Source organism: Anguilla anguilla, chromosome 12, assembly GCF_013347855.1.
Source record: "Anguilla anguilla isolate fAngAng1 chromosome 12, fAngAng1.pri, whole genome shotgun sequence".
Classification (NCBI taxonomy): Eukaryota; Metazoa; Chordata; class Actinopteri; order Anguilliformes; family Anguillidae; genus Anguilla; species Anguilla anguilla.
In genome coordinates, this window is record NC_049212.1 from 1,294,774 (window position 1) to 1,319,631 (window position 24,858).

At 43.4% G+C, this 24,858-nt stretch overlaps 1 protein-coding gene across 1 annotated transcript in view; it reads left to right on the forward strand.

Annotated features, from left to right (window-relative positions):
• LOC118210034 (NACHT, LRR and PYD domains-containing protein 3-like) overlaps positions 1–24,858 on the forward strand; it is a 181,297-nt gene that overhangs the window by 32,151 nt on the left and 124,288 nt on the right. Inside the window, exon 9 of the mRNA XM_035385854.1 lies at positions 6,503–6,676. Within this exon, the coding sequence (XP_035241745.1) occupies positions 6,503–6,676 (174 nt within the window). The remainder of the gene's footprint in view (positions 1–6,502; positions 6,677–24,858) is intronic.

Consider the following 24,858-nt stretch of genomic DNA (forward strand, 5'->3'; position numbering starts at 1 on the left):
TGAATAGCTTTAAAATTGCATTTTGTAATTTTTGGTTGCTGTATTTTAGCATTTCATTTAAAATTCCATCTGGTCCGCTGGCTTTTCCAGATTGGAGCATGTGAAGTTTGTCAGTCAATTCCTGCTCAGTGATTGGGGTGTCTAATGGATTCTGATTGTCTTTTATGCTTAACTCAAGTTTGTTTAGTTTTTCACAGATCTTTTTCTGTTCCAGGTGATTTTGATGTGGTATGTTTTTATAGAGGTTTTCAAAATGATCTTTCCATATTTTACCATTTTGGATGGCCAATTCCTCTTGTTTTGTTTGATTTAGTTTTTTCCAGTTTTCCCAAAATTTGTCGGAATTGATTGACTCCTCAATTATTGTAAGTTGTACCTGTTTGTGCTGTTCTTTTTTGGTTCTGAGGGTGTGTTTATAGTGTTTTAATGTCTCAAAGTAAGCAAGGCGTAAATCTGGGTTTTGTTGATCTCTGTGTTTCTGATTAGATAATTGTCTAAGTTTTTTCCTTATTTCTTTGCAGTCTTTGTCAAACCATAGCCGCGTTTCCACCGCAGGAACTTTACCCCGGAACTAGGAACCCTTTGAGGAACTCACCGCATTAACTAGGGTCTAAATTTAGTTCCGGGGGCTTTATTTTACCCCCCAAAAGTTCCTGCTCGGGGGGTAGTTTTTTTGTGTTTATTTTCAACCACAATGTTTAAAAATATGCAGCCGCAAACCAATTTATTTTCATAATAACTTTAAATCAAACTTGTATGTTATGCGGCTCAGTAGCCTAGTTTTGGTTATAGCTGGAAATCACCTTCCGCACTTTTTGTCAGGGTAAAATAACAGGTTAATTCTAGTAATCGTCCCTTTAGCTTTTTCAGACTGCCGTAATTTTACTCTGCCATTCTTCAATTCCACAAAAAGACCAGGAAGACTATGGACTAATTTATGGTGCATGGTTCGCATCTGGAGGGCACACTTCGCTGCTCGGCTAGCAGTAACTTCGAAGGAAAGCAAACGGTGGCTGTACCACTACTAATTTAAATTTTCACGCAAGTCCGAGTTTTCGTTCTATTCTTGTCATTTTGCGATTTGCGATATGGAATTGACGATGAGAAAGTAATCAAACAGCAAATTTTTTACAACGTGTGAATGTTTTCTGCTGTTGTTGCCAGTTATACATATAAATGTGAATGCATTCAGTCTAGTGCAGATGAGACTGAGGAGATTTCTTATCTCACCCAGGTCCTCTGTGTTCCCTGGGGCCCTGAGTGCCGCTGCGTAGCTGGGGTACCGCTGCTGTGCTGGGCCGGGGGGAGGCTGTGTTAGCCCAGGTCTGGGCTGGCCTAGTTTCTGCTGCCAGGGTATTGGGTGCGGTGGGTAAGCTTCTGGCGATCCTGGTTGGCTGGGCTGATGTTGGTGATGCTGTGGGTGCAGTGGGTAGGCTCCAGATGTTTCTGGTTGGCTGGGCTGGTCTTGCTGATGTTGTGGGTGGGATGGGTAGGCTCTAGACGTCCCTGGTTGCCTGGGCTGGTGTTGCTGATGTTGTGGGTGGGATGGGTAGGCTCCAGACATCCCTGGTTGGCTGGGCTGGTGTTGCTGATCCTGTAGGTGGGGTTTCCGAGCTGCAGCAGGCCTTGGAAGGATACGCTGGCCTCTGGGTGGTCCAGCGATGTGGGGTCCAGGGGAATGAGTGCTGGGTGGCCTCCTGTTGTTCCGGGGGGTGTTAATAGAGGGCCTGCCCAAAGCTGTGTCCTTTAGCATTTTGGCAAAGATGGGAACTGCCTGTTTGTGCAGGTGAACATGGTCGTGGAGGTCGTTGGTTCCGAGGGTAGAGTGGTGTGCCAGGTGTACGTTGGCCATAAGAGCACAACCTCGTGAAATTTCAGCGTTCACCTTGTGGACTGTGAGGGGATGAAAATCTCTCCGGGCAGGAGGGTGGAAATGATAATTTTACTGTTTGGGAAGGCCTCTGTTGCCCTCTCTGCCACTCTCCTGATGGACCCAGCCACCCTCTCCTGCTGTGCTCTCAAGTCATTGGTCCCTGTGTGAATTATAATGTGGCTGGGGCTGCCGAGCTGTGATGGGGAAAGTATTTTTAGGGGCTCTCTTGTTGTGGCGCACCAGATTTTTGAAACAGCTCTGCCAGGGAATAACTGCTCCTCATTTATGAATTTCCCGTTCGAGTCAATTAATATAGCAATCTCCGTGCTGGTTGGAGTTGCTTCGGTTGTGCCCTGGTTGCTCTGTGTTGCTGGGGTTTGTGCAGCTGTGACTGTATCCTGAGCGGTGTGTGGGTCAGGGGAGGTAGGTGCAGTGCTAGCTGGTGTACGCGTGCTTGTTTTGGTGGCTGTCTCTGCGTTTACCTGGGACTCTGCTGCTGGGGGGGGGGGGGTTGGTTGTGGATGGGGGACTCTCAATCTGGGCCTCTTTGCTCTCCATGTGAACTGTATTAGATATGGTAACGGAGTGCAGCTGCTCCTCCAGGCTTTGTACAGTCCTGTCACTGTGCTGCAGCTACTCCCTCACTGTGGACAGCTTCCTCTCTACAGTCTCTCTGTCCTCCTGCAGGGCCCTCACCTCCTCTTTCAGCCCCCTCACCTCTCTCTGTGTCTCTGTCAGCTCCCTGCTCATCTTACTGAGCTGCTCTTTAAGGAGCTCTGTGTCCTTGCTGGCAGTGAGGTGGGTCAGCACCAGCTTCTTCAGCTCCACCAGCTCCACCTCCTGCAGGGAAAGGCTTTCCCTCATCTGGGCCATGGTGCTGTGGAGGCTGCGCTGGGCTGGGTTCTCTGGGTCGGGCTCATCTTCCGCACGGGCAGGGGGGGGTGGACTGGGCTTCTGGGGCTGGGGCCAAACTTGGTTTTTATGGAGTTTTTGGGTGATTTGGTGTGTCTCAGGCGTCTCTGTTTGGCTTTGTCTGTGTGTGCTCTCTTTGCTATGGTCTTAAAATCATTTGCAAATGAGCAGAGAGCCTTTTCACTGCCCTGAATCAGAATGGTTCCATTGTGATATATATTTATTGCTAATTTAGGATTTTGTGGGTCTTTTTCCTCATCTTCAAAAGTCTTTGCAAGCCTTCCCTTGCAAATGCCTCTCAGCAAAGTGAATTTAAAGTACTGCTTAAAAGCATGATGCCAGATGTCTGTGTGCTGTGTATAAAACAGCAGGTTTGAGATGACACTCCTGTCTTCGTATTGTACGTGATCTGCAGCCAGTTTCTCAGGGCAGCTTCTCAGTACTTTATCTTTGTACTTCTTTCTGGCCTCTTTAGTGGTCAGTGTCTCTGGGTAGATAATTTCAAATGGATGGGGGAGGGGCTCTGCTGCTGCTGCTGCTGCAGCCATTCTGAGGAACTGTTACAATGTAACAATTTTAAACAGCCACTGGTAGCCCAACTGTCACTTTTTGGAGGCTAGTTATCAACACTATATTGTTAGCTGCTAACAATGATAATGGCTAATGGCTAGTGCTTTTTTTTTTTCTTTTTTTTCTTTATCTTCTTTTCCAATAAATATATAAAATTGTACTTTTTCAAATAATTTGATTTGGGGGCTTACCCAGGTCTTATGTCCTCTTTTCTTTTCCTTTTATAATCTTATTCTTTTCTTTCTGGTTTTTTTTAGCTTGAGCTTTGGCTTTAGCTTCTCTTAGCTTCCTTTAGCTGTCTGGTCAGTAAAAGTTGTTTTCCTATAATTTTGTCTCAATTTTCTCAATTTCAATTTGTCATTATATTTTGTTTTGGATTTGTTCTTGACTAGTTTTTAACCAATTATACCGTATATTCCAACTGTTTATCTGATTTAAAACAAACAAATTATTTAGAGGTTCAGGAGCTCATTGTAAGCATGACCTCTCTCTTGCTGATCTCTCTCTCTCTCATCAGTCAATCCCCGGTCTCAGACACCTACTGGGAAAAGAACACACACTTTTAAACCCAGGACTGATTAGTAATGTTATCCAGGTGTGTGTGCCTACTTAACCAGTAGGCGTGGTCCTCTGATTGCCCTGAACCTCCCTCACAAACCAAGCCCTGCCACACAGAGTAATCTGATGGATCAATCTTCATATCAAAACTTGCAACTCAAACGGATTAAAATAAATAGAGGCTATATTAATTTACAATATTAAGACAAGGACACAGTATTAAAGGGGAACAGAAGCACTCTGTGGCTCTGGTTTGTTTGCTTTTTACCTTATAAAAGATATGGCCCTGCCTTCAAATCTGAAATCAACCTGTATTTACTAGAAAAAAAGCTAAAAATTCCCTTTTTTGCATGAGGGTGCAGCCATCCTGGAACAAGTTAGGTTGTGATGTCACTGAAATAAATCTGTCTCTAATCGATTGTTTTAAAATGACCTCTTATGGAAATAAAGTAGATGCCCTAATTGACTTGCCAAAAGAAATGTATGGTAACATGAAATGTGTGGAGTTGTGAAAAACTGAGTTTGAAAATCTTTAGCCTAGGTGTACGCAAACTTCTGGTGTCTACTGTAAGTTGTTTCTCCAAATGTTTCAGCAGACAATTTTAATCATTAGGTGTATTGTTTCTCTTATACAATAATTTTTTCCCAGAGGAGCTGCCCATTCTGCTAGCGAAACTAACGATTTGCCCAGTGAGTACCCCAGTAAGGGTGTTACCCCAAAACTTGATCTCTTGTTATCCCAAAACCAGTTCTCTGAAACAATGAGTGGAGAGATCCACCTATGGGGAATGTCATCCAGTCTTGACCTTCGCAGAAGCATCCAATTGCACCAAGTCTGGCTCTGACAGACAGTAGCATGTCCAATGCTAAAGGAGGCCACACTGCAGCGCCTGGTGTTTGCTCTGTTTGCTCTGTTTCCCGCCTTTCTACGCTGTAAAGCGTCTTTGTGACGATTTGTAAAATGTCTGTAAAAAGCACCATGCAAATAAAATTGAATTGAATACTCCTCAGTGAACATATGCACTTCTCATGCACGGCAAGCAGTGCAGTCTTGGTGGATTTCTCCACCAGGGTTACGATTGTAAGCTAAATTTCTCTTTAATCATCTCGTGTTTGAGACACACCTATGGGGAGATATAGACAGCTCCCAGAATGCCTTATGCTCACAGCTGAGATGCTGTCAGGCCAGCAAGGGATGCCTCCTCCCCTGAGGGGAGGGTGGTGTCTGGCACATCCCATGTAGAGAAGTTCTACAGACATTCCACCGCCCAAAGCTATAGCCAAAACCCAGGAAAAATGTGAAGTACTAAAACCCATAGCAGATGGGGGGAGATGTGTGTGCCTCACACAGAGCTCACCCCCAGAACTGAGTGGGCTACTGGCCTCCTGGTGAGGTTCAGGTGGTAGAACCTAGCAAATGTATGCAGAGAAACCCAGCCTGCAGCTGAATAAATTTCCTGCAAGGAGACCCCATGGAATAGGGCCCACGATGCAGCCATGCTCCTCGTAGAATGAGCCCTCAGGCCCAAGGGGGGCGTTATCCTCTTTGGATCATATGCCATAACAATAGCTTCCACAAGCCAATGGGACAGCCGCTGCTTAGAGATGCTTTCCCTTTGCAGGCAGGGGCCCAGGTGACTAAGAGCTCTTTCTAAAAGCCTTAGTCTTTGCCATATATGTGTGGAGAACACACACAGGACACTATTGGTGGGTGCAGGCTTTTGTTCCAACCAAGCAGTTACACACCTGATTCTACTAATCAAGGTCCTTAGTAAAGACTCCAAAGGTTGGTTAGTAGAATCAGGTGTGTAACTGCTTGGTTGGAACAAAAGCCTGCACCCACACCGGCCCTTTCTGGCCCGAGTTGAGAACCACTGCAGTAGAGGCTTGGACCTGGAAACAGTATTATCGGAAGGTCCATACGTCACGGCTTAACAAGCGAATTGAATGCGGTTTCATTTTACCTTTGTGAAACTTTTACAATTAGTGCCAAAAACGCTGTATTAGTTAACCACAAATTGTTTGATAACTTGATGGTTACAAGATTAGGAAGAAAATAACTATGATGATAACAGTAGTGTATTCAGCTAATGGGGTTCACGTGTACATTAATAATTATATTTATCTATTCATAGTGATGAATATTGAACGTTTTTAAAACGTATATATGTTCATGGACCAAAGAACATGTCAGGTGAGGTAAAGTGCACCACAAAAAAGCTGTTTTTTGTGTTTGCAGATTAGATGAATGTTTGCAAGTCAGATAAGTTCATCATATGAAAAGGGTTTGGCAATGAATCCCTTGCAGTAGACTCCCAGCCTTTTGGTTTCACCATATTTATTGGTGAATAGAGCCCAGTAATTGCCTTAGACTTTTGTGAATTAGTCAGAATACGTAGTGAACTTAATTTACACACCCCCTCCCTGTTTTTGTGTGTACATCTCAGGACTGCGTAGGTGCATATATATCAACTGCCAAGGAACTCAGTGTCACAGCTGTGAATTTGTGTGTGTGTGTACGTGTGTGCATGTGTGTGTGTGTATGTGTGCGCCTGTGTGTGTGTTTGTGTGTGTGTGGTCTCTCCACAGGCTGGGATGGTGTAGTCTCACAGAGGGCTGCTGTGATGTTCTGGCCTCAGTCCTGCGTTCTCCTCACTCAGAGCTGAGAGATCTGGAGCTCAGAGACAACGAGCTGCAGGATTCAGGAGTGACAGCGCTCTCTGCTGGACTGGAGGACCCACACTGTAAACTGCAGAGACTGGGGTGAGTACAAACACACACCCTTCAATAAATAAGGGCTACAATGTGACTAAATGCAACACTGATCTCAATGTTTCTAATGTGAAAACAGACACTCCACAGAACTGAAACAGCATGTTCCTGTTCTTCCTCTTGGATGAATAAGACTCTATACACATGAATGAATAAAATGAATTAGTCCTGTTTCCTGAACTGTGGTGGGGTGTTAGTCTCGCATAGCCAGACCCATCTCCACACTTTGTTTCAGCGCTGTGCCAGCGCTGGAGAAAGGTCTGGCTCAACCCATTATCATTCCGCTATAGAGGAAAAAAACACTCTGGCTTGTTTGTATTTATTTAAACCAATCACAATCGTCCTGGGCGGCGCTAAGCCCAGGATGCAGTGACGGTGCCCTTGCAAAATAGTGTCGTAATGGAGTACTGGCCAGCAGCTATTTTCTCGTCCGTGTCTGGATCTTGCCCGGCGTACGCTGCAGCTACCCCCCTTGACTGCAGGGTTTTCACCTGGTCCTCCATTATCGCGACCAAGGGGGACACTACCAAAACCACGGCATTTTCACGCCATGTCTCTGTGTTTACCCTCGCTAGGTCACTGCAGACGATACGCCATGCTTGGTATATGAAACTTTTTCCATAACCGGTGGGCAAACATGCAAGAATGTCCCTGTCAGACAGCAAATGTTCTAAACATATTCTTTGTATTTACAACCATTCACCGAAAGAACCAAGCAGGCCTGCCTTATTGCACGATCCAGATCTTCGTCAAAACTTGCCATTTTCAGCGTGCAGGTTGCTAGCTTGGAGGTTGTTGTTGTTTCACGTAGTGACGGGGACTTTGAAAACGGTAACACACAGATAGCAGAAGGGGAGGTGAATTCTGATTTAAATAGTCGGCCAGTGGCAGGCTTATACCCACAGTCTGGGTCCTGTGAGTCAGACTAGTGGGGTGTAAACTCAAATGCGTTTGATAATGACTCATTCCACATCCATTTTATTTTATATATAGCTGTAGAAGGTGTGTAACACTTCTATGTGTTTGACTCACACAGCCCTGTTAGTTTATATTAATGTGTGTAAGGTGTGTAGCACACTGCTATGTGTTTGACACACAGCCCTGTTAGTTTATATTAATGTGTGTAAGGTGTGTGGCACACTGCTATGTGTTTGACACACAGCCCTGTAGGGCTGTCAAAAAATATTCAAAGTTCGAAAAATGTTTGAAAATCTTTTTTTTTTTTTTTTAAAGTTCAAACCTAAATTTGAGCATTCGATTATTAGTTTTGGATCCCGCGTTTTGTAATTAACATGAATATACAGGCTTTAATTTAATGCGGCAAATCATGTTCATGCACGCAAAGTTCATTTCCTGTGCTAACGTTACTTCCTCTGTCAACAAAAAACGTTCTGCCCTGGACCCAGGGAAAGTGGATCGTCTGGTTTTCCTTGCCAGTAACCTCCGGTGATACTTTCAGCTCCATGGACACCTAACGTTACTGGTCAGCTAGCCTTGCGAGCCAGTCTCTTTTTTCACTTCGTTCAACAGATCTGGTTTAACAATTTAGGCTGAATAATGTTCCCATGGCAGGCTATGTTTCCTTTCTGTTCTGAAGATTTTGATACAATTGGATGATGAAAAAAGTTAAACAAACTAAACAGAGTAATTTATGTTGTTTTAGGCTACAATTATTAGCTGTTTGAATAGTTTTTGTGTTAACAAATCAACAGGGATTTCCTATAAACAATCATTTCCCTATTATTGTGATTAATAAATGCCGAGTTGTGGCAAATTACATCCACGAGAAAGTGCTTTAGTCATTTGCGCATTAGGCTATAGAAACTGCAGGGGGCTCATTTATAAAATGAACATGCGTGTGCATACGTCAAGTGAAGACCTGACGTAGAGCCACAACCGTTTCCACGGTCAAATCGAGTCATGTTGAAATTTTATAAATCACTACTTTGACGTGATTTTCTACGTACGCGCAACACAGTTGATCTAAAATACGTTTTATAAATGTGGCCCCAGATGTAGCAACTTAGTATGAAAGTTCACTGATGTCCTCTATTCTACTGCCCGCTTGTGGAAAATAACGCGCAGGCCAGTTTAGAGGGAGCGTCACGTGCATATTGCGCCCAACAATAAACAGCTTATTTTTGTGAATTATATGCAAATGATATTCAAATATATTTGAATTCTAACTAATTACAAAAGCTAATATTCAAACTCAATTTCATGGCACTTTTGACAGCCTTACAGCCCTGTTAGTTTATATTAATGTGTGTAAGGGGTGTAACACACTGCTATGTGTTTGACACACACAGCCCTGTTCGTTTATCTTGTGTGTAAGGTGTGTAACACACTACTATGTGTTTGACACACACAGCCCTGTTAGTTTATATTAAGGTGTGTAGCACACTGCTATGTGTTTGACACACACAGCCCTGTTAGTTTATATTAAGGTGTGTAACACACTGCTATCTGTTTGACACACACAGCCCTGTTAGTTTATATTAATGTGAAAGGTGTGTATCGCACTGCTATGTGTTTGACACTCACAGCCCTGTTAGTTTATATTATTGTGTGTATGGTGTGTAACACACTGCTAGGTGTTTGACACACACAGCCCTGTTAGTTTATATTAAGGTGTGTAACACAGTGCTATGTGTTTGACACACACAGCCCTGTTAGTGTATATTAATGTGTGTAAGGTGTGTAACACACTGCTATGTGTTTGACACACACAGCCCTGTTAGTTTATATTAATGTGTGAGGTGTGTAACACACTGCTATGTGTTTGACACACACAGCCCTGTTAGTTTATATTAATGTGTGTAAGGTGTGTGTGTCCTTCTCTCTGCAGGCTGTCAGGCTGTAGAGTCACACAGAGAGGCTGTGATTCTCTGGCTTCAGCTCTGTGTTCAAACCCCTCACACCTGAGAGAGCTGGACCTGAGATACAATCACCCAGGAGACTCAGGAGTGAGAGCACTGTCTGCTGCTAAACTGGACACACTCGCACTGCTGTAAGTACAGAGAGTTTCCACACTGCACCTCTCACACACACACACACACACACACACACACACACCTGAGAGAGCTGGACCTGAGATACAATCACCCAGGAGACTCAGGAGTGAAAGCGCTGTCTGCTGCTAAACTGGACACACTCACACTGCTGTAAGTACAGAGAGTTTCCACACTGCACCTCACACATGCACACATACAGACACACACATGCACGCATACACACACACGCAGAAGGGGTTGTGGGGGGGGGATCTACAGTGGAGGGTGCTGCGCGGGATCACTGCAGTAAATAGTTTTATTTCTGTGATGAACCCGGCAGGAAACTGTTAATCATTGTTTTTCGGGGTGTGCCAGACTTCAGCCTCTCTTTTCTTTTTTGGGAAGTTTATTTTGGTTACTAGGGGAAACATTTACAAGTGATATTTTTATCCTTGATTTCCAATAAACACAAAGACAGATAAGTGCCAGCTCATTAATTTAATTTTGAGGCGAGAATAGCTGTTTCTACAATTGGGAAAAATATGATCGGTGGAGGGGACAGACAAGATGTGGTTGTTGTAGTTAGGGGTTTGGTCAGGGACACAGTGATGGTGGAGTTTCAGTATTACAAAGCAATGGAGAGCCTGAGTGTGTTTCAGAGTGTGTGTGTTATAAGGGTGTTTAATGTTCAGTGGAGGGGTGGGAGCTATTTTTGCACATGGAATAGGGTGAGGGAATGGAATAAGTTTCCTTTGTGACAGATTTGTGTGTTTTTCATATGATCGTGGTTTTGTGTTTTATTGTGTCTTTGTTTTTATTTATGTGATGTCATTGGTGTGTTGAGAGTGGAAATAAAGGATTGTTAAAATTCAAAATTCTGTTCTGCTGTTCTTACAGTGTGGACCATGGAGGAGAGAACAGGACCAAACCAGGACCCAGGAAATGTGAGTGTGTATCGACACAGAACACTTTCCATAGATACACACTGCTGTGTGTGTGTGTGTGTGAGTGAGAGAGATTTGTCTCTTACACACATAAACACACAAACAGAAACACGCATGTACACAAACGCACACACGGAGGTACTATGACAGCCCTTTCTCTCTCACACACATAATGAGGTGAATATTAATAATGATAATTAATCTCATTAATGTCTCTGGTGTGCAGACGGCTGTCAGCTCTCACTGGATCCAAACACAGTGCACAGAAACCTGTCTCTTTCTGAGGGGAACAGGAGGGTGACAAACACACCGGGGAGAGAGCAGCCATATCCTGATCATCCAGAGAGATTTGAGCACTGGGAGCAGGTTGTGTGCAGAGAGAGTGTGTGTGAGCGCTGTTACTGGGAGGCTGAGTGCAGTGTGTCTGAGAGGGGAGGGGTTTCTATAGCAGTGACAGATAAAGGAATCAGCAGGAAAGGAGAGGATTCTGACTGTGTGTTTGGAGAGAATAAAAACTCCTGGAGTCTGTGGTGCCGTAAACTCAGAGACTCTGATGAACTCAGATACTCTGTCTGGCACAATGAGAACCCAACACACATACCTGCCCTCGCCTCCCCCTACTGCAGAGCAGGAGTGTGTGGTGATGATGATGATGATGATGATGATGTTGGTGATGATGATGATGATGGTAGAGGAGTGTGTGTGTACAAGGTAGGAGTGTGTGTGGACCGTCCAGCTGGCACTCTGTCCTTCTACAGCGTCTCTGACTCTGACACACTGACCCTCCTGCACAGATTCCACACACACTTCACTCAACACACACCCCTCTGTGCTGGATTTAGAGTGTGTGACTCCTCCTCAGTGTCTCTCTGCCAACTGGAGTAGAGACACACACGCACTCATGTGCGCGCACACACACACACACGCACACTCAGATACACATAGACACACCCACACCTACACACACTCATGTACACATACACACACACACCACACACACCACACTCATATATCCACTCACACACACACACCACACACACTCATATACACATACACTCACACACCACACTCATGTACACATACACGCACACTCATATACCCAATCACACACATGCACACACACACCTACACACATGGAAACACACAATCTCTCGCACACACAAACACACATTCACCAGTGCACTCTCACACACGCATGCATGCATATGTACACACTCTCATAACCGTATGCACACACACACACACACTCTCTCTCTCATACTCAGTCACTCACACACACACCCTCTCTCTCTCACACACACTCACATCCACAGTCACACACACATTCACACAAACGCACGCACACACACACAAACTCATGCACTCACGCACACACACATACATGCGTGCAGAGACACAAACACGTTCTCATTCCCATACGCATGCACACACATGTATAAACACACACACATTCCTCTTGCCCATACACACACGCGCGCACACACACACTCATGCACTCACACATACGCACTCACACAGACACACATACATGCATGCACGCACATTATACACATGTCTACACAAACATTCTCATACCCATACATACACACACACACGTATAAAAACACAAACACACATTCACAAAGGCACTCTCACGCATACACAAATACACACACTCATTCTCAGTCACACACATACTCTCACATCCACAGTAATTCACTCAAACGGACGCACACTCACACACACGCATACACACACAAATGTATAAACACACACAAACACATTCTCTTACCCATACACACACACACCCGTGTGCACACACACATACTCATGCACTCACACACATGTACACACACACAGACATACACACATACATGCGTGCACAGGCACGCACACACTTTCTCTTACCCATTTACACACGCAACCCGGGCACACACACACACACATACTCACACACTCACTCATATGCACACGCATACTCACATCCACAGTCACTCCCACAAACATACGCACGCATGCACAAACATTCACAAATACACACACACAAACACACTCACCCAATCACACACACACACGTCGACACACTTGCAACCTTCCTTGACCAATGCCTTACCAGTGCAATTTCAGCTGTACACAATATTTACCTCAGTACAGCTTAAACCCTGTACATAAGAGTATGATCTTTCAGCATGTTCAGGTTATTTCAAATGTTAAAGGTGTGTTAATGTACTTTTGATTATTAAAACATTAATATAACATTGAGTGTAATAATGGCAAAAGATGGCAGGGTAAAATGTTTTTGAAGCAATAACTCTCTCCTGTATCTGCATCTTTGTATAAGAGAAGCCAGTGGCACTCCTCCACTTAAATGTGCATTTTACTAGTTTTTATAGTTGCTTTCATTCATTTTCATAAGAGTTCCAATGTGCAAATTTCTGTGGGCAAATGCGGCTGATAGGGAGAATGCAGAATGGTCACTGCAGTGTACTTATTTCCTTTCATTACTGTAAACAATGATGGGTTGAGTTTCCTTATTTATTGGGTCTGTTGCTTTTATTTTCTGTATTTTCAATAATCTTCAATAATCTTCAATGATTAAACCTGAATTATAATAAACATCAAATGTGTTGGTGTTATGATTTATTATTGTGTGATGTATTTAACTCCTGTGACACAGTAGTACTTATTTCATATTCTGTATGGGATTATGTTTGGGCTCAATATGAGCAGATCAGCATGGGGTTAAAATCTGCACAGTTGAAGCAATGACATTCATCTACAGTAGTGGAAATAAAACCCATTATAAGAAAAGTTGTGTAGTGTCTGATGAATGGTTGCTTCTGTTACTGTAGTGTAACCACAATTCAATACATTTAGAAAACTACTTGTCTATTGAGCAGGTGTGTTTATATTACCTCTCAAAGAAATGGTTTTCCTGCAGGTTTTAACCTGTATCTGCTGCACATCAGTTGAATGGATTAGACCACGAAGCCAAAATCAAGGCAGAAGTGTAGTTTGCATGACATCCAGTCTCTGAGATGTTCCTGAGACCCTACAGTTTTTTCATTTTTTCAGATGAATTTCTAGTAACTGCAGTCACACATTACAAATGCATTACAGTATGATATGATTGCTTTGACTCAATGTGCAAAACACAAATTGCTGTACCTACATACAATGTGCAAAATTCTAAATTGCACACTCAGTTTTCACAGTACTGTCACTTCATATTAAGACATTGTTATTGCTAGACATGCAGATTGTGATAGTCAACATGTGTGCAATCCTGTCTTGTCACTTCCAACCACATTGTCCAGGTGAGTTTCATTGCAGCATGATTGGTAATCCCTTCAGCACTACATAAAAGGCTGATTTACAGCACTACATTCAGCACTTTCTGACAACATGGAGCAGCCCAATGCAGTTGGTATTGATGGACGAATTTAGATCTTGATCAAATGAATTTAGAGCCACTGTGATTGACCATGTTATAAATCCAGGCCTAACGATGAGAGAAGCTGGAAGGATTGTACAGCCAAACTTTAAAAGGTCAACAGTGGCCTCTAATAAGAGTTTTTGGACTGAACATTGATTAGTCAATTTACTGCAAAATATGATACTGTAATTACATCTGATGAAAAACACGTTTTCAACCTACAAAAATGCCAAGTTACACACACAAAGCACAATCTATAAGTGTACTTCAAATCTACGCCTGCCATTAAAAGTATTAATATTAAAATTGTGCCAAGTTACATGAAACAATATTGGCTATCTTAACTCACACAAATTAAACAAGCTGTATTCCACAGCAATGCTGCCCAATGTTTCCTAAATTCTTTCATGTAATTTGGCCTTGTTAAAACATTGTCTGGATCATTTGTGAATCATAGCAGAACAGCTGTGGAGGTGTGGTATTCGAATCTCTTTGTGCATGTGCGTGTGTGTGTATATGTGTGTGTTTGTGTGTGTGTGTGTGTGTGTGGGGCTGGAGCCTGGCAGGCTGTGTGTTAATGTACTCTGTAGCAGTGTGCATCAGTGTGCTGTGTGTGCTCTGTATACAACAACAATACATTACATTACATTACATTCATTTGGCAGACGCTTTTATCCAAAGCGACGTACAAAAAAGTGCATTTCATGGTCGTAGACAACTGCTGAACACGGGTTCAGTAAGGTACAATACTTATTTTGTACAGCTATTTCTAGCGGAGAACGGTGAACACTATTCTGGCCTAACATCTGCAAAGCCAACTAGGCAGAAGAATAAGCTACAGTATTAGGACAAATACAAATTACCAAGAGGTGTTGGGATGGGGCAACATGTAACAGTGACAGGAAAAGGGTTTTTTTTTATTTTTATATAAAAGGGTGAAATATACAGCATGGTGGTGGTTAGTCTAGATATAGTCTGAAGAGATGAGTCTTCAGGCCACGGCGGAAGATGGATAGTGAGGGGGAGGTTCGGAGAGGGACGGGGAGTTCGTTCCACCACTGGGGAGCTAGGGTGGAGAAGCTCTGATCCCTTTGGACGGGTGGGAGGGGTTACAAGGCGCCCTGCTGCTGCAGAGCGGAGTGGTCGAGCAGGCACATAGAATTGAGTCATGTCCTGCAAGTAGATGGGAGCTGTCCTGTTGGCAGCAGTGTAGGTAAGGGTCAGGGCTTTGAACCGGATCCTGGAGGCAACCGGTAGCCAGTGAAGTGATCGCAGCAGAGGAGTGACATGGGAGAATTTGGGGAGGTTGTAGATGAGTTGGGCAGCGGTATTCTGAATCATCTGTAGTGGCTGTATGGCACAAGCTGGGAGGCTTGCAAGGAGAAAGTTGCAGTAATCAAGACGAGAGGTCACCGTAGCCTGGACGAGCAGTTGGGTGGAGTGCGTCGTCAGGTATGGTCGAATCCTTCTGATGTTGTACAGAAGGAATCTGCAGGACCGTGATGTTGCCTTGATGTGCTCCTTGAGGTCCAGTTGGTCATCCAGGACCACCCCCAAGCTCTTGGCAGAGTGAGAGGCAGTCACTGTGGTGCCATCAACCGTGATTGAGAGCTCACAAAGTAAGGAGGTCTTGCACGGGAAGAAGAGCAGCTCAGTTTTGTTGAAGTTGAGCTTCAGATGGTGGCTGGCCATCCAGGTGGAGATGTCAGCCAGGCAGGAAGAGATCTTATCATTGAATCAATTGAATTCAATTGAATCTTATCAACAATAAGCATCGTCAGTGCGTTGACCAGTGCATTTCTTTGAAATTGCACCTCCATTCTCATGCTAAATGGAATTTAATAAAATCATTATATATCGTGGCAGGAGCTGGAAATGGGCAAAAGTATCAGAGTATTTTTTTGACAACTGTCAGAACTGTGAGTTTGTTGGAATACTGTAAACACAAAGCAGATGCATTCTGCCACCTGGTGGCCATGTGACAATGCTGCAAGTGCTCCAGAGGTTGAGTTTCAAGGCAGAAGTTAACAGATTCTCAAGAGTTCACTGAACTGAAAGTAAATTACAATGTAAAAAAAAAGAGAAAAAGTAATGAATCATCAATGCCGTGCCTAACCTTGTGCGCAAAGTGCAGTGGGTCCATCTTGTTTTTGGTATCATTGAGTATATATGACAGTACTATTTTCTCCAAAAAATCTATTGCAAGTGATGTCAGAGTGAACATGCTGGCTTTTTAACATGATTTTTGACGGTACTATTCTTTAGAAGTATGTGGTCAAAATGTAAATTTAATCAATGAAAGGGCAATGATAGACTATGTATAATCCCAGCGATATACTAACTGTTATTGATTGTTAAGACATCATCTGGGTAATTTGTGAAACACAGCAGTTTATAGCAATATATCCAGCAATGCTTAAAACATGAGAACAACTGTTGAGGTGTGCAAATGACAGTTGAACAAATTAAAGACTGCAGTACTTTAAGGCACAGGCTGTTCCGTTTAAATCTCACTGTTGCAGAATATAAATATCTGGTTTGGCAGGGCATTATTTGAACATATTGACAGGAACAAATTTGAAGCAGGTACACGAGGTAGACAGGACCATACCAGGTCAGACAACCGTTTTCCACAGTTACAGGTTTTGTTACAAGGAGCACCAGAGAGGTACACATGCCACAGCTTGCAGAGGAATTCTCAGAAGTTTTCTAATGCCATATGCCAGCACTTTCATTAACAGGAGCGAGCTTGTCTGAGTAAATGTTTTCCTGTTTTAATTACATCAAACACCCATGTGATGGAGCCAGAACCATGACATGACCTTTTCTAAATTAATATACCTATTGCTATGAATATAAAGGTGTGGGGGTGTTGGAGAACCAGAAGCGACTAATATAGGGGAACGAAAAGCTAACGCTACCGGAAGCGTTAACCACAAAGTCCCGAAGGACAAAGGAAAGGTAACACCCAAAAGTAAAACACAAAACAAATAAGATCCTTGGGAGAGCAACTCCCGCACACAAAGGATCATAAACAACAACAAAAAACACGGAGTAAAAAGCCACTCCGAAGGACCACCTTGTCCAGCCGTAAAACTGGCTCGCGAAACCAAAAGCGACCCGTGAAAACCAGGGCGAAAAAGAAGAGGACCAGTGGTACAGAGGCGAAGCCCTGGTACCAAACCCAAAACTGGTCTTAAAAGAAAATAGACAACTGAGTAGCAAAAATTACTCAGCGAAAAGAAAAACCTGAGATGCAGCTCAGAAAAACACAAACAAAATACATTACCAGGGACAACGTCCCAATACCCAACGACGCACACGAGCTCAAAATAAAAGTATAAATACTCTTAAGGCGTCAGAATGCGCTCACTGCGCTAAGAGACTGAATCGCCTTAAAAGAGGACACAGAACCAACCACAAACACAATTCTGTAAACCGTCCACCGAGCACCTATACCAATACCGTACCGGCTTTGTGATAAAGGGGTTTTACACAGAAGCGCTGATGGCTGTTCTGTCAGTGCTTATAAAGGCACCTCCCCAGGTGAAAATAATTGGGAATCAGACACCTGGAACAAATTAAGAAATTCTCAAAGGCCGGGTGCCTTCTAGTGGCAGCACAAGGCCACTACACCCCAGAACCATGACAATGAATTTGTTTTTTTCTCTTTCTTTTTTAAAATCTCATTATGAAAAAATAACAAATCCATAGTATTAGGATAAATTGTAAGTCCTAGAGTGGAGGTTTTTACTATAAGCCCCTTGGGGTTTCTTACCTCTCCTGCACAATCCCTGCTATGTTTGTGTTATATACTTTTGTTTTAATAAATAAATTTGTTTTAATTGCGAATAAATAAATAAAAATTAATTAATTAATTGAAAAACGTTATGTTTAATCTTGATGTTTTGCTTTAAAAAAAAAATCACACCTTCAATAATGTAATAACAAGTTTACACATTAATAGATTATTTTACTCTACTTGGATGAGAAAAATTAACATTTACCACATTTCAGCTTTTGAGCATATATAATTAGTAATGGAATAGAACAGAAAAGCTGTTTTTCACACCAGAGGAAGACCTGCTCTGACATGCAGTCATACGAGCGCCCAAGGGGGTCGCTAGAGAGCAATGAAATGCAGATCCCTGTCTGGCTGAACCCTCCCGTACGCTAGGCAACACAGGCACCAATCATGCGTCTCCCTGTGGAGCTACCAGCCACAGTTGGCACTGGCACGGTCCAGGTTCGACCCGAGGCCGTGAGGCTTATCCATGCAGCTCAGCGTGGTGCCTTAACCGAATGAGCCCCAAGCCTAATTTCAATAAAATTACACCTTACCAGCATCCATAAGAAATACAGACTACCATACAGAATGCCAAATCCTATGTGCATTGATAGGACCCATTCAAAGCAGGCACATGAGGTAGACAGGAAATCATCAGGTCAGACGACATTTTCCCACTGTAACAGAATTTAGTACAATATGCACCAGGGAAATACCCACTACACAGCATGCAGGGGCATTCTCCAAAGACTCACTAAGTTGTCTCAGTCTTGATAGTAGTTTCTAAGCATCGCACATCATAAGGTCACATCTCACAAGCATAGAGGCATACATCAGTAATTAGGCCTCTCAGCACACAACACAACAGCACAGTGTAGTGCCTGGGACGGGGGTGGTATATCCCCATTGTGGGTGCCAGAGCTTTTCGGGTCCTCTCAGGAGTGCACTCGGGACGGCCCTGAGCTGCATTCCATCCTCTCCGTAGCTCTTCATCGCTCTTCGCCCTCATCGCCACGGTAACTGAGAATGTGGAGACTGGGACAAGGCCACAGGCCTAGGCAGAAGTGGCCAGGAGTGCATACAGAAATACAGAAACATACACTTCCCTTCACTACGTTAAGATGCCAAGCAGCTGTACACTGCAGAACACAGTCTGAAGTGCATTAATCACTGCAGGTTTCCCACTGAATCTACAGGAACTGAGATTCAGTGGGCACTGGGATGTTCGCTACACTCAAACCGGTTTATTTGTGGGTTTAGCCTATAGATGGTGCCAATATATTGGAACAATTTAAGTCCCAACAGTAGTATAATTCTAGAGTTGTTCAATAGGCTTAGTACATGTATACATTACAATAAGGAAATATCTAAATGCAGTGGATGTTTGTCTCTTCTGGGTAACTAATTAAATACAATAAATGCAGCCAATAAAAATAAAAAGACTTGCTTGAACCAGAAAAAAGGTAAAAAAAAAAAAAAAAGGAGAAAGTGAAAGTGTTTCAAACTCAAACCTCATGTCATGGTTCTGTGTTCTGTTTTTGCTTTTCCTTTTTGGGCCTCCAGATGGCGGCACGTCAGTTTTGTAGTTCTCCCTCATTGCTTTTCCCTGTGTTTAATTGTATTATTGTTTTTTATTATTCAATTATTGTTTTTGGTTGTGTCTCGTTATCCCCTCCCTCTCTGATGTGATTGTGCATTGTGTCCTCCTGTGTCTTGTTAGCGTCTTGTCTATTTAAGTTCTTTGTTTTCCTGACTCGGGTGCTGGGTTAGTAACCAATAAATGGTGGGATTCTTGTCGAGGTTTGAACCAGGTTGCATGCGAGGACGGATTGTTTTGGTCTATGATTTTGAATTACACGTTTGTTGAAAATTGAATTTGGATCACAGATGAAGTGACTTTAAGAAATGGAGTGTGAAGTGGTGGAAGGAGGAAATAAAAAAAGAAAAAAAAGGAATTGAAAATGAAGTTAAGGATTATAAATATGCATTTGGAATAAAGGTGGATGTGAGGCCCGGGTATGGATGAGAAGCAAATGGTGTTTTTAATGACGCCCACGAAATAGGGAAACTCATAAAGAAGGAGATTGGGGAAGTAAGAGCAGTGAGGGTAACCAGGAGGTTAATTGTAATCATGGAGTGTCAGTCGCAGAGACTGAGGGACAAGGCTCTTAAAATAAAAAGACTTGAATCGATGAAAGTAGTTCGTTTTTTAATGAGAGAAAGAGCGCTACGGAAAGGTGTTATTAGTGGGGTCCCGTTGTTGGGAGACGCCGATTGTTTTTTGGACGTAGAAGGAGTTTTAGGGGCAACGCGGATGAAAAGCTATCGGGAGGGAAAAGAACAAGTATATGGATCAGTACTTTTAGAATTTGAGGGATAATTACCGGAGTCTATTTAGATTGTGTTTGTTACAGGGGGAGGGAATATGAGAGGGTTCCACTGAGGTGCTATGGGTGTCAGGATTATGAACACCTGGCAGCAGTGTGTAGGAAAAAGGATCACAGGTGTAGAAGGTGTGGGAACGATGGGTGTTCTGATGATGATTGTACGGTGTCTAAAGAACAGGCAATATGCTTTCACTGTGGGGGAAATCATGAAGCGGGAGAAAAGCAGTGTGAAAGAAGGAAGAGGGAAAGTGAGGTGGAAAGAACACGAGTGCAGAATAAAATAACATGCAGAAGCAACGAAGAGAGTGAGGGCAGAAGCGGGAACTGAGAGGAAGGAGCAGAACAGAACTGGAATAGAGGGAAAAGATCAAGGGAGATGTGACAAAGAAATCATGCATTTGGATAGAAGAAGGTTTCTGGCATTTATTGCGATGGTGATTAACTGTGCAAGCGAGATAGAAACAAAGTCAAAAAGAGAGAATCAGGATGGTGGTGGATGCAGCGAAAGAGATTTTGGGTATAACGGATGTAAAGGGGGACGAACTACAGAGAATTTTGGCGAAAGGGTTTGGAGGGAGTCAGACACCAGGGATATAGCGAAATAGCGAATAATCGTGGTTCAGGTATGGGAGGGTGGGGCTATTGTTATTTAATTTTTTTTTGACAACTAAATCAGATGCCAATGTACACAGTAGGAGGCGGTAATGCACCAATTTAGGTTTGCCAACCGCCATTAAAACCAGAGAAAAGAAGAAGAAGAAGAAGACTCGGGTTCTGGTTCCTTGTGTTCTTGTGTATGTATCTTCCTGCTTGTGTTCTTGTGTGTTCTGCTTGTGTTCTGCCTGCTTGTGTTTCTGCCTATGTGTTCTCCGCTTATGTATGTTCTGCTGTTGTGTCTCCTGTGTTCTGCCTCGCCCTTGTCCTGCTCTGTGTTCATTTGGATTTTGAGAAGTTTTGCTTTTTCCCTTTCTGAAGATTTTTGTGTTTTAGAGAGTTTCCTTGAGGCCTTTTGATTTTTATTTTTGAAGTAAAGGTTATTGTTTAAACTTTCCTGTGTTTTTCACTCCACACCTTTTCCATTTCCCTTTTCCTGCGTTTTTTTTTTGTGTTTTTTTGTTTAAACATGTCACCAGTGTGGTGGAGTAGTAGCGTTGGTGGGGCTGTAGGCGGCAGTATTTCCTCATTGATCGAGTAGAAAACCAGTGTCCATGGGTTCATTCCAATCACTTATTTTCACTCCTTGAAACTCCTAGTGTCCTTTCCTTGCTTCTCAGCACCTCTGAACGAAGGACGTGAAGAAAAGATGCAAGGATGAGATACGAGGAATCGAGGCAGCATGTGTTAGGCAAATGGAACGTCCTTGTTTAGCATCAGTTTGAAGCCAGGCTATTTACAGTCAGCAAGATCACAGGTAGATCGTTTATACGTCACACACTCCAAAAAAAATGTATCCTCACTGAAGCATCCTCCAGGAGCCTCCTCGCTCCTCCAAGGAGCATTAAACGGATTGGAACGTACTTAAAAATGGCGGATTGATTGATTTCTAGGTTACGCGAGGACAGAGATGAGGATGGATAAAATAAGCGATTGGAATGAACCCCTGGTGTAATGACACTGGTGAAGGAGAAGCTCTCTACAGAATGAGACGTAAAGTTGAGACTCAGGCTCCCTGAGGCCATAACGTTATCTCAAAGTGATGGGATGGCTTCCTCAGTTCAGGCAACTGACCATCCTCAGGTTCTGATTGGTTCAATAAACGCTGACCATCCTCAGGTTCTGATTGGTTCAATAAACTCTGACCATCCTCAGGTTCTGATTGGCTCAATAAACCCTGACCATCCTCAAGTTCTGATTGGTTCAATAAACCCTTGCTCTCCACGTCAGAGTGTTTCTGCAAAAAAAAACAATCCTGCCTTGGACCATGCAGTGCTATATATCTGTACAGGATTGGAGTGACTAATATAAAACAAGATGGTTAAGTACATCCTATTTATATACAGCATTTGGGAAATTATCAGTCTAAATCTATAAAAATTTATTTACTATGAGAATAATATTTGAACAGCTACATTTTTTTGCCAAAGGGCTACCCCTCATCTCAGGCACAAGTAATTTCCCGAAGAAACTGTAGGGGGTTAGGGGGGGTAAATATGACATATTTACTGAAATACAGACAGAACTGAATAAAATGAGTATTCCGCATCCTTTAACATAGTGGTTATCAACCTTTACTGATCCAGAGACCCCCCCCCCCCCCACCCAGGCTCAAAGGCATCCAGGAGACCCTTTTAAGTTAAAAGATGATATCTATTTTTTTTTAAAAGGCTTTAGAAGGTTTGTGGTTTGTGGGGGGTGGGGGTTCACATTGTGATTGCAGACCATGATTGGGGAAGGGATGGGGGAGGGGGGGGGGGGGGGGTTGGGAGATCAACAAACCAAATCTTTACCAGAATCATTAAATGCATTCTAAATGCAAGCTGCATGTGTTATGCAGTAGCAACATTTCATTTGTTTTTTGACAGGCAGGTGGATCAAGCTGTTGATTGGGTCCAACCCACAAAATCTTGCTAATCACATGTTCCCACTGTGCCTCGCCTTTGGAAAATGTCCAAATAAACAAGTCAGAAGTCAGGGCAGGGCAGGTGTGTAGGTTTCCCTATTGATCTTATCCATGGCTTTCCAAAGATGTGGCAATTGCCTGCAAATACATTGGGCCAAAACCAATTTCATGGCAGATGAGAGGAGAACGAGAGAGAAGGTGAAGGCTGATGTCACATCCTTTCTTTTCTTGGCCCCGGTCATGTTGACGGTCAACAGCAAGTGGCAGCAGGTGATGGTGCTGGTCACAAGGTCATTTCAGAGAACACATCTCCAGCAAACATGACCAAGACCTGACCATGTTACAATCAGCGTAGTAATCATCTGTATCTAAATCACACATCATAGGAATACCTCCTCACTAGGACTGAGTGAAGTCATAACACCACAGGAAGACACAAAATGTATTATATGTTCAGTTGGATTCCCTACTTTTTGCAGGTAACTGGAAGTAAAGTAAAACAGGACTGGAAGTTAGGCAAGTTAGGGAAGTTAGGTTAGACTTCTATCTACGCATCAAGTGCTTAGTGCCACAACAAGATTAAGTACTTTAAATATTAAAATACAACAGCCACTCGGTTATATATCTTTATCGCTATAGACTTCTGCAAACGGCACATGTAGCAGCTACAGCTCTTTAAATAGCTTTAAATATTCTTCTTGACATGCTATTTCTCTTTTGCCAGAGCCCCATCTAGTGGCTACTCAGCACAGTACAGTACAGTACACTCAGAGAGCAAGGAATAGGAGAGCAGGGTAAAGACAGTTTTAGGCACAGCAGTCCTGCCCTCTAGTGGACAGGAGGCTCCAATGAAGGTGCAGCAGAGTTCCCTAGACGACCGACCACTGCAGGATGCTCATGTCCTTCCCTCCGGTAGAGATCAGGTGACTGTCGTCATGGAGAAAGGCAACGTTGGTCACATGGCTGCTGCGGTAAACATGACTAACAGCCAGTTAAGTGGATAAAAATCAATAAATATTAAAGTATCCATATATTAGTCATTGTTGGTAACCTGTTGTATAAGTGGAATAAACCCCTCCGGGCTGTCCCGTTATTGGAAAATAATGTACTTCGGGGCTGGTTAAGAGACCCTCGGCTTCACCTCGGGCGCATCACCACCCCCCTCCTACATTATTTTCCAATAACGGGACAGCACCTCACGGGTTATTCCTTATATATTAAAGCAATAAGCCACAAGAGGCTGTGGTTTACAGTGATTTTACAACAGCTAAGGGGCGTTGTTAGGCACGATGCGGGGAGTCACGTGCACACGCACACACACACACATACTCACACACTCACACACATGCACACACACACACACACATGCACACACACATACTCACACACTCACACACATGAACACACATACTCACACACTCACACACACGCACACACACATACTCACACACACATACTCACACAATCACACACATGCACGCACACATACTCACACACTCACACCAATCGTGCGTCTCCCTGTGGAGCTACCGGCCACAGTTGGCACTGGCACGGTCCGAATTCGACCCGAGGCCGTGAGGCTCATCCATGCACCTCAGTGTGGTGCCTTAACCGAATGAGCCATCCAGCAGCCCCAAGCCTAATTTCAATAAATGACAACTTATCAGAATCCAGAAGAAATGCTAACTACCATACAGAATGCCAAATAATTACTGAATTGATAGGAACCACTCAAAGCAGGCACATGAGGTAGACAGGAAAGGCCAGACGACATTTTCCCACTATAACAAACTTTAGTACAATATGCACCAGGGAAACACCCAATACACAGCATGCAGGGGCATTCTCCAAAGATTCACTAAGTTGTCTCAGTCTTGATAGTAGTTTCTAAGCATCGCACATCATTAGGTCACATCTCACAAGCATAGAGGCTCTGTCTGTGGTCACACACGGATGTTACATCAGTAATTAGGCCTCTCAGCACACAACACAACAGCACAGTATAGTGCCTGGGACAGGGGTGGTATATCCCCATGGTGGGTACCAGAGCTTTTTGGGTCCTCTCAGGAGTGCACTCGGGACGGCCC